General features: G+C 38.5%; 1 protein-coding gene across 2 annotated transcripts; it reads right to left on the reverse strand.

The window, feature by feature from the left end:
- Positions 1-2181: 2181 nt before the first annotated feature.
- On the reverse strand, positions 2182-15077 carry ZRANB2 (zinc finger RANBP2-type containing 2). Of its 2 annotated transcripts, XM_020795251.3 has the most exons (10): positions 14786-15077; positions 13897-13949; positions 13695-13803; positions 12679-12761; positions 11570-11646; positions 9992-10129; positions 8615-8790; positions 5833-5913; positions 4536-4697; positions 2182-4077 (listed from the first exon to the last, which is right to left on the reverse strand). In XM_020795251.3, exons 1-10 carry the CDS (start codon positions 14839-14841, stop codon positions 4014-4016), a joined length of 999 nt encoding a protein of 332 aa, XP_020650910.1. In that variant the 5' UTR covers positions 14842-15077; the 3' UTR covers positions 2182-4013. The 2 variants fall into 2 exon arrangements, with proteins under 2 accessions (XP_020650910.1, XP_020650909.1); XM_020795250.3 differs by having other exon boundaries at positions 3989-4697.
- Between the last annotated feature and the right edge of the window lie 656 nt (positions 15078-15733).

Raw genomic sequence — 15733 nt, forward strand, 5'->3', positions numbered from 1 at the left:
TGGCTGTTAGCCGCCTAGAGTGGTCCGTGTGGACCAGATAGGCGGGGTATAAATCAAATAAATAATAATAATAATAATATATACTACTATCCTCTATGCTACTTTGCTTATATTTCTGCCTGCCACGCGCCGAAGGTCTACTTTGTACATTTGTATATATTTGTTAATACATGTGTCTTTTTGTAGAAGAGTGTGTGTGTTTTTCTTCAATCAGAGAACTCTGCACATTAAACAGCAAGAAGCTGACACATTCCTTCTAATTTCCAGGCACATTGTGGAGCTCTGCTTCTCATGCACACTACCCCCCCCCCCCAGGCACGTGCCACACCAAAACCACCACCCTCCATGCAGGGTTCTGTCACAACCAGAACAAGAGGGGCTGAGAATGATCACTGTGGGTGAATGGAGGAGGGCAGAGATGCACACCTTAAAGTGTACCTTGTTAGTAATAGTAAATTCTGGTAGCCCTGCACTGGTGAAAGCAAAACACAAATATCTACAATACCTCCAAGTGATTTGAAAGTGCATTCTGTGGTCTGGAACTGCTTTTACCTCCTTTTCTCTGGCCTCACAATTGGTCAAGGTGATGGTGCACATCTCCATTTATATTTTTAATGCAAAGAGGAAAAGCAACATACAAGGGAAAGGGGCATCATCTCATCAAAGGCATATTAAAATGGTGCCTGGTTTATCTCATCTGCCTGACTCTGCCCGCCTCAATCATGCTTGCATGGAGAGAAGCCCAAGGACAGAACAACCTCAAGCTACCCTACCCAAACATAAGGAACTCCCATTATTACTGACTGCTGCTGTTGCTCTCAACACTACAGCGGCTGAGACTGAGAAACCTGAGTCTAGAGATGAGAACATTGTAGAAGAAATGTATCTGACTACCTGGAGATGAAATTTAATGGCTCCTTCAAAAGCTGTCTTTTCCTTCACTAGGGGAGTTTTCTGTTACTCAAAAATTGGTTCCAGAGGGTTTCCCAGATTTTCAGAGGCTATTTTATGGTGCGAAGGAAACATGAGGTGAGGTGAAATGGGAAGAGGGATTACTCACCTCTACTTCCTGACACCCGGTGTTAGACTCTGCTCAGAGGACAACTATTACATGAATACATTGAAAGAGACTAAGCCAAGAGCAGAGGAAGTGGAATAACCTTGGTAATTCATCCATACAGACTTTTTTTTTTAAAAAAATTACAAATCTGTGGAAAACTGCCTCCCTGTAGCAGATGCCTCTAGTAGATTTTAGTCTTTTCCACAAACGGGGCCTGTTGTTCATGTAAAGGCAACTCTAGATTTATGCTCATATTGACATTGGTTACCAATTGCTGCCCGGGCCCAGTTCAAAGTACTTGTTTTGACATATAAAGCCCTAAACAGCTTGAGCCCTGGATACCTGAAGGACCGTCTCCTTCCATATGAGCCTACCCAGCAGTTAAGATCTAGCCAGGGGGCCCTTTTGAAAGTGCCGTTGCTCAAGGAGGTAAGAGGGATGGCTTGTAGACAAGGCCTTTTCGGCAGATGCCCCTAGACTATGGAATGCCCTCCCGACTAAAATTCGTCTGGCGCCAATGTTGATGACATTTTGGTGCCAGGTCAAAACCTTCCTGTTCCAGAAGGCTTTTAATTGAAATAACATCAACTGTGGGTCCTGATGGCAATTTTAATTGTATTTTTAATCATTTTATCTTTTATTGCATTTTAATTGTATTTTAATTGTTGTAAGCCACCCAGAGACCTTTGGGTAGAGTGGGCGGCATACAAGTTAAATAAACAAACAAACAATAATAATTTTCCAGTTTCATTTTGTGCTCCTTGAAAAATCACAGTTCTACGTCATGTTAGGTTTTTAAACACTGCAGGAATATGTTAGGTTTTTAAACACTGCAGGAATACATATGGATAACTCCAAAACACCAGATCTATTATTCATAAATGTTCTGGGAGTTGAATTGTAATGCATCTAAATTGTAATTAATCTAAACTGAATATGGTAGACAACATTAAATATGAAAAGGCATAGAACACGATAATATCTGGGCCTCATTTGGATGCAAAATACAAATTAGTTCAACTTACCCCCCCCCCCCAAATGGAAATGTTAATGTTTCTATGAAATGTTCCATATTTTGAAATTGTTTCGACAGGTATGATTTGAAAGGCAAGTAAATACACTTTCTTTGATTGGCATGCTTTATTTACATATGTCTACAGAATTATAGCTTCATGGAACAAACCAGTACATTTTAATCCAAGCCGAATGAAACCCATAATTTTCCTTTAGTCATTCTAGCCTAACATTTGCCAAGTTTAAACACTTGTTAGGTACAATACTTAGGAATATCAAGCACAAGGATAACAAACTTTAACATGTAGCATCTAGCAAATCTGTTTTTCACAATTTTAGACAGACTTTCAAGAAGTCAGAGGCACAGTTACAAGAGACTAATCGTTCTTGTGCGATCTATGCTAAATTTAGCGAAAGACAAGGGATATCTAAGAGAAAGCAATAGAGGATTGCTAGGTATCTTTATGCAAATTTACCCAAAATATTTCAACAGCAAAAACATTTTGCTTTGTCTTTAGTCAGTCCAAAATAAAAATAAAATTAAGATGTTCATTAAAAGATTTAAAAAAAGATAAGTTCCAATCAGTTGTTATGCAGTTTACTTGACAAAGCAGATGTTACAAACAAGTAACTGATAACACACTTCTTTCCTAGAATCATTAATCTTCCTTAACATACTTACCTTGGGATGTCACTGAAGATAACACATATTTCTCCCAAGCAAAAGGAAATTAAGAATGGTCAGTATTTAACAGATTGCTAGTAAAACAAATTTTATGGAGCATGTTAAGCCATAAATTTTTATTAGTCCAAAATGACTATCTGCAGTGATTTGTTGTTAAAGGACAATACTTTAGAAGAGTTGTGGCATTTGTTGCAAACCTGAAACAGAGCCTTGCTACTCTGATTTCAGTTTTATCAGGGGTGTGATTTCAATATTACATCCTCAATCGTCTGCAAAAGGTTTTAGAAATCCCATGTGGCCTGGCTGTTTATGCTTTATTCTAATTCCTTAACCATATGGTGTCTGTTAATTTTTAGTGGGCATAAATGTTTTAACATGTGCAGCAGAGAAGATGTCCACCAATTTCCAATCGTGGTTACAGCCTCATGCACCATGCTGAATGTCTCACGTCCTCCAGAGGCAGCTTTTGGAGGAAGGAAGCACAAGGCCAAAGACTTGTCTGGAGAGCCAAACAATTTCCTTTGGATTCAGATTTTTATTTTTTGTATCTAACAGCGTCTCAGCTGTAACTAAGTAACTAAGGCGTGGATATCAAGTGCAAAAGTTCTTAGGAAGCTGAAACTTAAAACCTTAGAAGTTAGATGCCACCATAAAGTATTCACAAATGGAATGCTCAGTAGAAAACAACACAGGATGATTCTCCCTCCTCTTTACCAATGTAAGGTAGCTTATCTACTGCAACTGAGGATACATGGAGAATTACTTTGTCACTTAGGCGAAGAGAGAAATTTTTCATTTAGAAGCCAGGGCTTGTAGCTGTGGAAGATGGCTATCCCCTTCAAGTATCACTCTTGCTTTGCAACTGAGGCACACTACAACTACAGTTATTTTTCATTATCCTTCCAAGGCTGAGGGAACAAAGGGAAACAGATCAGCATGTTTTAACATGAATTATGCAGTTCTGTCGACAGTTCTGCGACTTCTGCAGAGTAAATGACAGAAGCTGAAGTCAAATCAACAAGGAGGCAGATATTTTTGAATGGGGAAAACAGTCATACTACTCACCTTTCTGAGGTAAATTTATGGCTTAATATATTCCATTACATTTTGTTTCATGAATTAAAATAGCTGCAGTTTTCCATTAAACATGCACCTCTACTAGCAGGATTTAGCATTTCTGACCAAGTAAGACACCAACTTCTTTAAAATGTCTCATGCACTGGATTATATTTTTCTGTTTTGAGTTTTAATATATTATTTCTTTTTAGAACTTGTACGAGATCCAGAGTGAGAAGATCCAGACGATGACCTGCGATTTCTGCAAGATAAAAATGGGAGAAAGCATGCAAACAAATTAAGTTTAAATTGTTAAAGGAAAATATTAGATTTTAAAAAGAAAAATAAAGTAAAATAGATAAGGGCAGGAAATGAACTGTGAATATAATTATGTGGGCTTCATCTCCATATTGCAACTGTACAAATACAGAACTTCTTTTATTTGTAAAGTTCTAGAAAAACTAACCATATCATGACTGTTTTGGAGCAAAATACTTCCCCCCCCCCAGACTAGCATGTTTGTGGTAAGTATCTATATTACAAATGATAACCGAAAGAATATGAAAGAGCATTTAAGAAGACTGGTCTGAACAGAATGAAGTCTACAAATATAAAACTATCTATGTTCAAACACACAATACTAGCACATTAAGTTCTTTTTCTAGTCCTCTCATAGCCAACATTGAAAGAATGACCATTCTTATTCTACAAAACCCAAACCTTTCAGGTGACCGTGATCTCGTTCGCCTTTTTTTGCGATCACCAGATGAAGATCTAGATCGGCTTCTCTTTCTGCTTCTCTCAGGAGAGGATGACGAATGAGAGCTTGAATAAGATCTCTTTCTTGGGGTTGAAGAACCCCTGATGGACCTGGAGCTGGATCTTTATCAAGAAATAAATCAGACTTAATTCTAGTGCATGAAATGGGTGTAACCAAATCCAAGAACATTCAGCACAAGCATACACTTATAATGTGGAATCAGTACATAAGAATTCAGTCCTCTGCTAACAAGGACTTAGAATTCTGATTTACTATAACCAAGCATGTAACACAGAACCCCCTAATGTAATTTTTTCTTCTCAATTCTGTAATTGAGAGATGAGCATGAATAATTTACTTTCCCATGTAAAAACTATGGGAAATCAGATTAAGAATTAGAGGTTCAAATGAAAAGCATTTTGCCACTGAATAAAGGGGGTAAGAAAGCCAGTAGCAACACCCATATGTATACATGTGAGACTATTGGTACATAACAAGAGATCTCAGTTCAGAAATCTCTTCTGAATAAGAAAAACTGAAAAGCCATACTATTTGATCATGTAAAGAAAATTATTTTATGCTAAATGGTAATGAGGCTATAAAACATTTCAGCAATAACAACAGTCCAGAACAATTTATCTGCAAGGGTAATAGTTCTGGAGAAACACTACTATTTTCAGTTTTTGGTTAGCTTCTGTTGGAAGCTAAATACTAGATTAGAATAAAACAGGACCTTATGTGAAACCTAATGGAGGGAAAGTCTTTAGTTATGTACAGTGGCAAATTATTCACTACAAATGTGCTCCTACAAACTTCACCACATAAGTCAAGACTCTAGCTAACAGCTCCTGCACCTCAATTTCTTTTCAGATTCAGTGCTTTATGACAGAATATGCAAGCTCAGCTGTGAATACACCACATATTCAAGGGAACCCTTGAGACCTCTAAGAAAAGTTGTCATTTACTAAAAACAGGCAGTGTCTTCTAAGCAGCACACTAAAGATGCATAATTGCCTCATGTTAACCTACAAAGTCTTTTTACTTATTAGAGGATCAGTTTGTTTTTAAGGCCTTTTAATTTAATAGAAAACTCTTATGTCACAGTAATTGTATTTGAATAATGTTTAATAGCATTTCTTGTATACATCTTGCTGCATTCAAAAAAGAAAATTATTTGTGAGTTGACAAAATAGTAACTTCTGTTTGCCTTTTAGTCTCTTTCTCTCTGGCAAGCAGAGAGATTGCTACCTCATTCACCTTGATTTCGACCCACGAGATCTAGAACGTTCTCTGGAAGTTGAATGAGATCTGGACCTTGAAGTGGAGGAGCTTCTTGACCTGAAACAACATGGAGATTTTTTTCGAGGAAAAGACAAAAATCAAATGAAATTTAAATTTTAGTGTAATTTATAACTGAAGCTTATAGCTGAAGTTAAAGTAAGTTTTATCTCCTTACGCAGCGGCACAACATTTTGGGTAGATGGGTTATTTTGAAAGTGAATGGTCAGGATGCATTCAGCTTCTTTCATCTGCATACCCAAAGTCCCATCATGTTAGAAACTGTTTCTGATATATACTTCTGTTCCAAAAGCTGTTTGTAATGTATGACAGGGAGATGCCAATACATCTTTATGGCATTACGAACTTATAGAATGTTGGGTTCACTGGGTTCTGGCCAAACAATTTAAAATACAGTATTTATAAACCAATAGTGTTTTCTTGCATATTATTTACATTAAAATAGGTAAAGTAAAATTTATTTACCCTAAAAATAACACTAACCAGAAACTTCAGCGTGTGATCTACGAAAGTATATTCTTTAACCTTATGTTAGTAAAAACTGTTCGGGTTGAAGACAGGAAAAAAATTAATTTAGATTGCATAAAGACCAGAAACCAACTTTGGATGTTATCCTCCATGTATCAAATATATAGATACTAGGATACTTTGAAAACAAGCTTTAACGTGCCAATTGTGCTGTCTCACTGAATACTTAGCAATTTTTTAAAAAAGGTTCCAGAGAGTTTTTAGTTCCTGAGTATTTTTCCTAGGCTTTTTAAATTCCTGAGTAAAAATGTAGCTAGATGCCTACTCACATGCAAACAGCAATGATTTTGGTGGGCTTTCTCCCAGGTAAGCACACATAGGACTGCAGCCTAAGCATCTTTTCTGCCACTATCAAGATGCTATTATTTAAAATTTGCATGAATTCCAGCTGAAGGTTCACAATAAACATTATGACACTTTAACTCTTTCCCTTGGCCCTCTAGAGCTCCTGTATTTACCTTCAAGAAGGTTGCATTAATATTTGAGAAAGTGTTTTAAAAGCACTGTTGACTTAGAATATGATGTTCCTGCCTTAAAATTAAATGGCATTATGTTCTCTTTCTTGGTAGCGTAATTTACTCAAGTGCACACACACACATTTGTTTTCCCTCAAGTACCCTACACTACTATTCAACAACAGAGAGAAAGCATTCTTTTAAGGCAGTTTTTTAAGGGGATGAAAGTCCCTGAGGTAGGAATTGCAAGGAAAGGACAGGATAAAACAAATTCAGTGAGCTTGCAGAAGCTAATCAAGATGGTCTTTGGATATGACACAAGGATTCCCAATTTTAAAATGTTTGATAATATTCCATGTAGTATTACTAAACGTGCCAATAAATTTCACCCCAACTTGAGAAACAAACATTTTGTCCAAATGATTTGTTCTGCACTAAAACTTTCTTCCCAAAGAAATTACCTACTACAAAACATATTAAAAACCACCACTCTGTCAAATATCACATTTGTTACTAAGTATCCAAAGTTATAGTTGCACCAAGAAACTCAGAAAAAACTGTACTATATTTTTGCAAAGTTCAAATATCTGAACCAAGTAACTATTTTTAGTACTTTAAATTTTTCACAATAAAATTACTCCAAATTTATTTTTGGAACAGTTTGGATCCAGATTTTTGCTCACCTTTACCAACAGGAGGAAAATGTGATTTCTGTTAACTCCCTTTACCTTCTACAGCCCCGAAAATCTGCACAAGAAGATTATGGGGCTTTCTGGAACAATTTGGGAAGTAGTATGGGTGGGATGGGCAAAAACTAACATTCCCTTTGGCAGGAATCACTCTTAGATCAAAGGCCCTTCCATGAATGGACCCTGCTGTTCACAGAAAAGCCTATCAGAACCTTGCTTTGTTTCAATTTTCATGTTGAACAGTTAACATGTTAAAACTGATTATACAACGATGGTCTCCGATTCTAGTAGAATATCAATGTCTGAATTAAATGAACTCTTTGTTACTCAAACGCTAACTGCTACGCACAATACTGTTATCTTAAAAATATAAGCTGTTAGAGAATAGTTATATTCCACAGGTTTCTTACAACACGCCCTTTGACAGTGCACCGTGGGACTGGTGCAAAAGAGATGAGTTACTAAGATCTCAAGGTAAGGCAAAAATATGAAATAAAAAAAGTAAAAGTTGTGTGTCAAATAAGATGCTCCAAGGATTTGACAACCAGGTAAACACTGCATTTGTTTAAAAAAATAAACAATCACAAATTGTTGCCCTTCCCCCATGTTCCAGCCCCTTAGAAATAAAGGGAGTTATGAAATAGTGTAAATGTTTTCTGGCAGAAGGAGCACATCTTAGGTTAATACTTCACTCTTGCCAATCCACTCATACAGAGATCCCATGCCACTGGCTGGCCAGGATAAAAATACAATTAAGTAAATAAATAAATTTATCTTACATAGTGAATTAGGCAAATCTGGGCTACTCTTTACAAAACTGCTAAGAAATGTTAAAATCCAGAGCCAATCCTTTCATTTAATGGTGCTTTCAAAATTACATATGTCATGAAATGTAGCTACCACCTGCAACTTGCCTAACTGAAATCTACCTATATAGACTGGTATATAAGGTTTATTAAATTAACTTGAACTGCTAAAAATAAAAACTCAATCACAAAAGAGAGATAAATAAAGAAAGTTAGATACTGACATTTTGTCTGGCGTTACCCTTGACCTGTACCCGTTTACCTGGACCTAGACCTTGAACTTGAATGGGAGGATGAGCGAGATGAAGATTGTGAACGAGAAGATCGAGACTTGGAACGGCTGCGCCTCATTGTGGATTTTTTCTTTTTGGCAGAATCTTCTTCCTCACTAGCATCAAGATTATATTTTGAGAGATCTGCATCATCTTCATCTTCATCCTGGGGAGGGGGTGGAAACCTCAAGTTATTACAATCACAAGGAAAAATATTAAGAAAAGTATTCTATTTACTGTTTATCTTCATTTCTGTATCTTTAGCCTACGTCAAGTGATAAGAATCATATAAACATCTCTGAATTGATCTGCTTAATAAAGCCCACCTTGCTCATCACAAGGACACTTCTCCTTATGAGTAGCTTTAAAAACTTTGGGCTCTGATGACAGAGAGCTGAAATCAGACCCTGTTTAACCATGAATCGGACTGGGTGATCTTGTCTCTTAGGATAATCTACCCACTGTGCTGTTCCAAAGGTGAGCTAGAATAACTACACATACTTTGTTCTAAGTTCCTTGGGAGATAACAGTGCAAATAAACGATGAGATGAATATAATATAGGTCATGCTGAAGTTGCCTTTAAGGTAAACATTTTTTAAAAAAAAACACAAGCCCTTCTAATTTGTTTATCCAGATATAACAATTGTTACCAAGCAGAAACAATTATTTCTACAAACTAATTTGCATGTGAAAGCACACATATTTACACATATTATATGTAACACATAAATCTCAGGATGCTGTCTTTATGTACTCAGAACTGGACTACACCTGGCAATGCTTCCTTCTTTTTCACGTACATTTTAACATATCTGACAAATCAACAACTTGGAATCAAGTCGTGCAAAGGACTCTCTCCTCCAGCAACTAGACACTTGGTGCATTGTGTTCAGTGCATTTGCCCTTCTTCCATTGTTGGTGTAAGTTAGCAGAATTTTTGTTTCAGTCCAGGCAGTAGAGTTGAATGACACAAACAAAGACAGCTTCTTCCAACACCAAGTGTATTTACAGTATATACAGAAGTTCAGCAGTACAAATCAGCAGCATGACATTCATAGAAGCGATCCGTCCATCTTCTCCACAGGTCCACACAGTTATACACATGCATATTTACATACAACCAATCAGTGTGGACATTGCATCATCCTTATTTTGCACACCTGTCAAGTATGGCTGCTGATTACCATAGGCTTTGTTCTGCCTCAGTGTGAAATTATCCTTTACATTTGCAACTGCCTTCCATGTGAGCAGAAGACCAGGATTTCTCATTGGCTCATATTAATATTTGTGGCCCATGAGATCTCAACAGTAACAAATGACTAGGAGTTCTTCTAATTGTACAAATTCAGATACAGGACTGTTTTACCTCATCCAATTTATATTTAGACAGATCTCCATCCTCATCCTCCTCTTCTTCCCCTTCAGATTCCTTATCTTCAACTTCCTTTAGGATAGAGGCAGGACCAACAGGCTTCCCCCTGTATTTTTTCTTTTTGCGACCAAACTAAAGAATAAATTGTATTCTATAAGAACATAAAGTACTGGCAGATATATTATACACAAAAAGCAGGCATGGATACAGATCTTAATTTTACTGACAATCCCTTTAATAGCTGCAATCTAGTTGGCACAACTGTGCTGAGTAAACAGTAATGTTGACATTACCCTGCACCTTTAGTTTTTGTTTTAATTACATTTAACCACCTTATCTCCTCCCCCTGACATCTCCAAGTTCTGAGGCTCCCTACAGCTCACATTTGCCATAAGGAAATCTATGGGAGCCTTGGAATGAAGACTTTAGAATTACAAAATCGTCCTGGTGGTCGCGTTGGAAGATCTGCACCAGATTAACAGCGGTGGTGCCAATCTGGTGACCGGACCAACAATCTTCCAATTTTAAAGGCCCTTCCCAATCCTGAGGCTAACATATGCTTCCCCAGGGGCAAAAGGGAGTTTCAGAACCTACTATGGGAGGGATACGAGATTTTAAATTTAATTAAAATTAAAATTAAAGATGTAGGATGGTTACATTGTGACTATTTACACAGCACACTTACACCTACTGGATTCAGCCAGTAAGTCTATCACCGCTGTTTACCCTTACATTAAACAAAAACCAAAGAGAGAATGACAACACACAAAAAACCAAGTCAATAATTTATACAATGATATTCTAACTGGTATATTAGGCTAGTTACAGAACCAGATTGCGTACAGGAGCCAAATTAAACAACAGGTGTCAGAACAAGATGTGTGGTTTGTCCCTCAACAATTTTAGTGCTCCATATGTTTCCATAACTCACAGGGGAAAAAACATGCAGCTTCAATCAAAATGTCTTGTTCAGAAAATCTGGAGTTTCTACTCATGAAACTGCATAACTGGCAACACAATGTGCAAAGCACATTTAAATTTTGGAAAGTGCCAACCTACACAGATCCTAAATCAATGTTTTACAGATGACAGCAAGTAAGGATGGAATTTTCTGGTTTTTCTGGACCACAAATAACATAATTCTCCATTCTTGGAGTTCCACTTACCTTGCAGGGCCCTGACAAACACTTCAGTGTGATACACATGGGATAAAAAGCCTAAAATAGAAGGTTTTGAGGCTCAGCTTGGCCAGGTTCTGCACAAGCATCTAACTCAGAAAGCTCCCAACTATGACCAGGATAGGAAAAGAGTACTGGTATTCATGGTTTGGAAAAATCCAATCCCTAATGATATGCTGGCCCAGCATTCTACATTTTAAGCTTTATTTGTTGCCATTTTCCCCTTCACTGGAATTAGGGATAACCAGACATTTGCCATCCCTAAGCCAATAAATTCCGTGAGACTACTCACATTTATTCAACGACTTTTACATGCTGAAATCAGTTGCTACATTCAAGCTTTTCCTCACAATAGTTTTGACCATTACCTGTTCACAATGGACACAAGTCCTACCTCATCATATTCTCCATCTGATTCTTCACGTTCTATATACTCAACATTCTCTCTTTCATTAAATCCCCCACCATATCCTGCAAAGAAAAAGTTTCAAAAATTTCAATGGTAAATTCAGCTGCAAAAAAGCCACATTGTTCTAAGTTAACTGAAAGCTGGATTGCGTACAGACTTAATTACACCTAGAGCAGACCCACTGTAATCAATGGGACAAATAAGTAAATTAAGTTGCAAAGTCCATTGACTGCAATGGCTGCACTCCAATGACAAAATCTGAATTCAATGCATTTTTCCCTACATCACTAAAATAAATAACAGACTTCTAAGTAATTAAGGCAGAATTTACCTATTGTATAGTCAATTTTAAAAAGAAACAAACACTAGAATTATTCCTGTATTAGTTTAAGTGTGACAGTACCATGTCTGCTAAGTTTCAGAATGAAGTAAGGGCTTAAACTCTCTAGTCATGGATGCAATGGGCTGGTTCCTGAGAGATCCACCTGTGGAAGCAGATGAGCAGAAGCTGAATCTTTCACCTCTTCTGCCTGAAAGCCCTCTCAAAAGGCAACCCTGAGATTCCCCAAATATCTAGTTTATACAATCAATAGGTAAGAAAACATCTGAAGGGCACCAAGGTACCTACTTAGGGTTTAGAATCCAAGTAAGATTATCTACCACATAAAATATGTGAATTTGTTAAAAAAATTATATACAAATACAAAGATCTGAAATTAAGGACACACATCCTTCTCTAGGCTGTGGCAGACATCTGATAGGCTCTTATTGGTCCTTAAAGTGGGTTCTATTGTCTATTAAAATGAATTATGGCCCTTTCAGAAACATCTGGTTCCCATTCCAATTCTAGGAAGCCTAGGAATAACATGAATCCTTCAGAAATTGAACTCTGATTGCTGAAATGCAGAAAAGGACCTGAAATAAAAAGTGAAACAGCAGAAATGGAAATGAACAGAATCTTTAGATATGTAACAAAGATTCCCCAACTCTGACATGCTGTGTGATTTATTGCAAAAGCAGCTCAGAGAAAAAGAAATAGGGGTTTGAAGATTTTTTTTAAATGCCAACTTTTATATAATTCAGGAAACAATTACCTGTTCTCTCCTCAAGTTTGGCATATTTTGGTGTGTTGCACATATTGCATTCAGATCTTCTTGCCCAATTAACATTACCACAGCTTCAGGAAGAAAAAAAAGAGTTTAATTGTAGACTAAAACACTTCAAAAAGTTAAAAGCTGACAACTTTTAATGATGGAATTCTTCTTACCAAACCTCACCAAAGTACAACTAAAAAAGCAAATGAAATGCTGAATTCTGAGTCAGAAGACAAATACAATTTCTTCTGCGAGTCAGTAAGCTAAAATGAGGGAGAAACCGTTCTAGCACTTGCAAATTTTAGTGTGAATATGCATTGTCATTATGTTACGATATTAGCATCAATAGAGAAAAGAAACTGACCACTAAATGTTGCTGTAATTTAAAAAGTAATTCATACTGAATTGTACTGCAGATGAACATATGTATTCATACATTTGTCTCCTTTCAGCACGTATCCTACTACTCTGTTGTTTGTTCAGGCTAGGCAGAAACCCTTAATTTCCAAGTATCAATTGCAAAATATTCTTGGGAGGAAAAGAACCATGGAGGAATGTAGGGTGTTACTAGTTGAAGAACTTCTTGTTGAATTATTATAATCTTTAGGCACCTCTAATAACAGCAACTCTAAACAAAAAGTTATAGCCCACAATCATCAACTCAGCTACCTAATTTACTAATAACATCAACAGTGTTAGACAAGACATTACAAAATGTGTCTATTTTTTCCTTTGCCCTCCATTAAAGCAAGTGACATGCTGCTTCAGTCTTTGACACACCAGACAATACGCTTCCTTCCTTGCCAGGTTTCTTTCATAATCAAATCCTACACACATACATCCAACAATTAAATCCCTATAAATTTTAAAAAGTCTTACTTCTGAATAAGTGTTCATACTACTTTATGATAAATGGGACACACATTCTGATAACAAAGGAGAGAACAAAATGCTGGCTGAAAGCAGTTCAATAACAGAAAACACCACACAGAAATTAGGCATGATGATCAACATACGTTTTACACTGCCAGTCATTAGCACTGAAGAGACCACGGCTCTTTTCAGCAAGTGTCTTCCCAATTTCAGTCCCTCCAGCTTTCATCATCTTGGCCTCTGTGGTTTTTTCTGAAAACAGGGAATGGTTTGCATGTTGGTTTTATTATTCATTTCACATCCTGTAATCTCTCTCCTGAAAAGAAATGTAATGCAGCTACTCACCTCGACCACATCTGTTGCAACTGGTTCTTCTAGCAAAGTTAACATTTCCACACCTACATGATTGGAGAAACATTTGTTCATAGCCGGTTCCTAGCTAAACATGTTAGATCAAAAATTTGCTAGATATGCTTTCCAGCTAGCGTGCTCAAGAAGGCAACACACATTTATTTCCCCCAAGTTCTCTATTCACAACTAGATCGAATTTTGGAATATAATTGTGTCTGGTAATCAATCAAATTCCACTATTAATTTTCCAATAAAAAATTACTGCCATAAATCATGTTTAGGCCTATTTTGTTGGTTATTACCTAAACAACTGAAAACGAACACCTCTGTGGAAATGGAAGAAGTTCTGCTGTCCTCTTTCAAATAAAAGTCGCTGCCTAAGGCGTTTATAAAAACTATGTATATTACCTCCCTGCGACGCTAAGGCTAAGCGCACTTGCTTAAGAGTAAGAGCCACTGAAATCAATGGAACTTGCTTCCGAGGGGACCCGCGCCGAAATATCTTTTATAGGTACGCCTCCTGCGTCGTCGAAAAAGAGCGGAGCCTGCACCAAAGCCATCCTTTCTCTGCGTAGGGCCTGACACGCACGGCAACCCAAGTGGGGCGAGAGGCCCTGGAAGGCGTGAGAGACGAGCGAGTGGGAAGCAACACCCCAGATAAGCTCGACCCCAATCCCCGAAGGAGCTGCAAACCACCAACCCTCATAAGATAAAAGAGGAAAATGGGGGGTTCCCAGCAAAAAACACGCCGCCCGCCTTCCTTGTGGGAAGCCCTGGCGGCCCTCGGCTCAGCCGAGATGTCGCCCCGGCCCCAGGCCTCACCCCACCCTCGGACTCTCGCAGGCGACAACCCAGGCCACTTGCCCTTCCTTCGCCCCCTCACTTTTTGTCCGGGCAGATCCAGTCGCCATCGCTGACGCGGAAATTCTTGGTCGACATCTTGGAACGGCTCCCAAGCCGGCCTCCCTCCCGCTCTTCCCCGCTCACTGACCGAGCGCCCAGCGACGCCACCAGCAACCGCCCCAGGAACCCCAGCGGCCTCGGCGGCGCTCAGCGAGGGCCTCTCGGGTCCTTCGGGCGACGGGCCTGACCGTCGCCGCGCCTGACTCTCCGAGCGCACTTGCGCGGTGGTTAAAGGCTAAGCGGCTCGCGGGCCCCCTCAGTCCGCGGAGCCAAAATGGAGCGGGGGGGCGGGGCGGGGGAGAGAAAGGACTGGAAAGCTAGCTATCAGGCATGGAAATAGACAGCCCTGGACTGACAGAGGCGGGAAAGTGGCCAGGAAGGGAGAGCGACCTCTAGCGTCTGGAGGATCTTAGGACAACCTCGCTTTCTTTAACTGAGGGTGAAGGCGTGGGTTAGCAAATTCGATGTTAGGGGATCTTGTTGGCTTGGTTGGATTTCTCTCGAATTTCGAGATCTACCCGTGTGGTGGGGAAAAAGCAAATATATGCCCTTATTATTAGAGCTGGACAGGTTTATATTTGTGGGGTACAGGTCCCAGAATTCTCTAGGCAAGGTTCTGGGCGTGGCAGTCCAAAAAACAAAACAAAAACTGCATACATATATTTAGATTCTGCAGGATTCTGGGCCCATGAATTTGTTTTCAACATCAGAAGGGAATGGAGCTGACAGTTGTAAAACCTTGTTCTCATAGTGTTTTTAAAAAGGCTTGAGCTGCGAGTTGAGGGGAGTAAAAGGAACCAATTCAAAAGTCCGATATATCTTTTGGGATCCCTTTCTTGGAGAAAAGCAGGATAGAAATGAAAGAAGCAACTTGCGCAGGAGGTGGAGCACCTACACTTCGCAAAAAAGTAGTGCTGTTTCGGAGATA

Source organism: Pogona vitticeps, chromosome 4 (genome assembly GCF_051106095.1).
Source record: "Pogona vitticeps strain Pit_001003342236 chromosome 4, PviZW2.1, whole genome shotgun sequence".
Classification (NCBI taxonomy): Eukaryota; Metazoa; Chordata; class Lepidosauria; order Squamata; family Agamidae; genus Pogona; species Pogona vitticeps.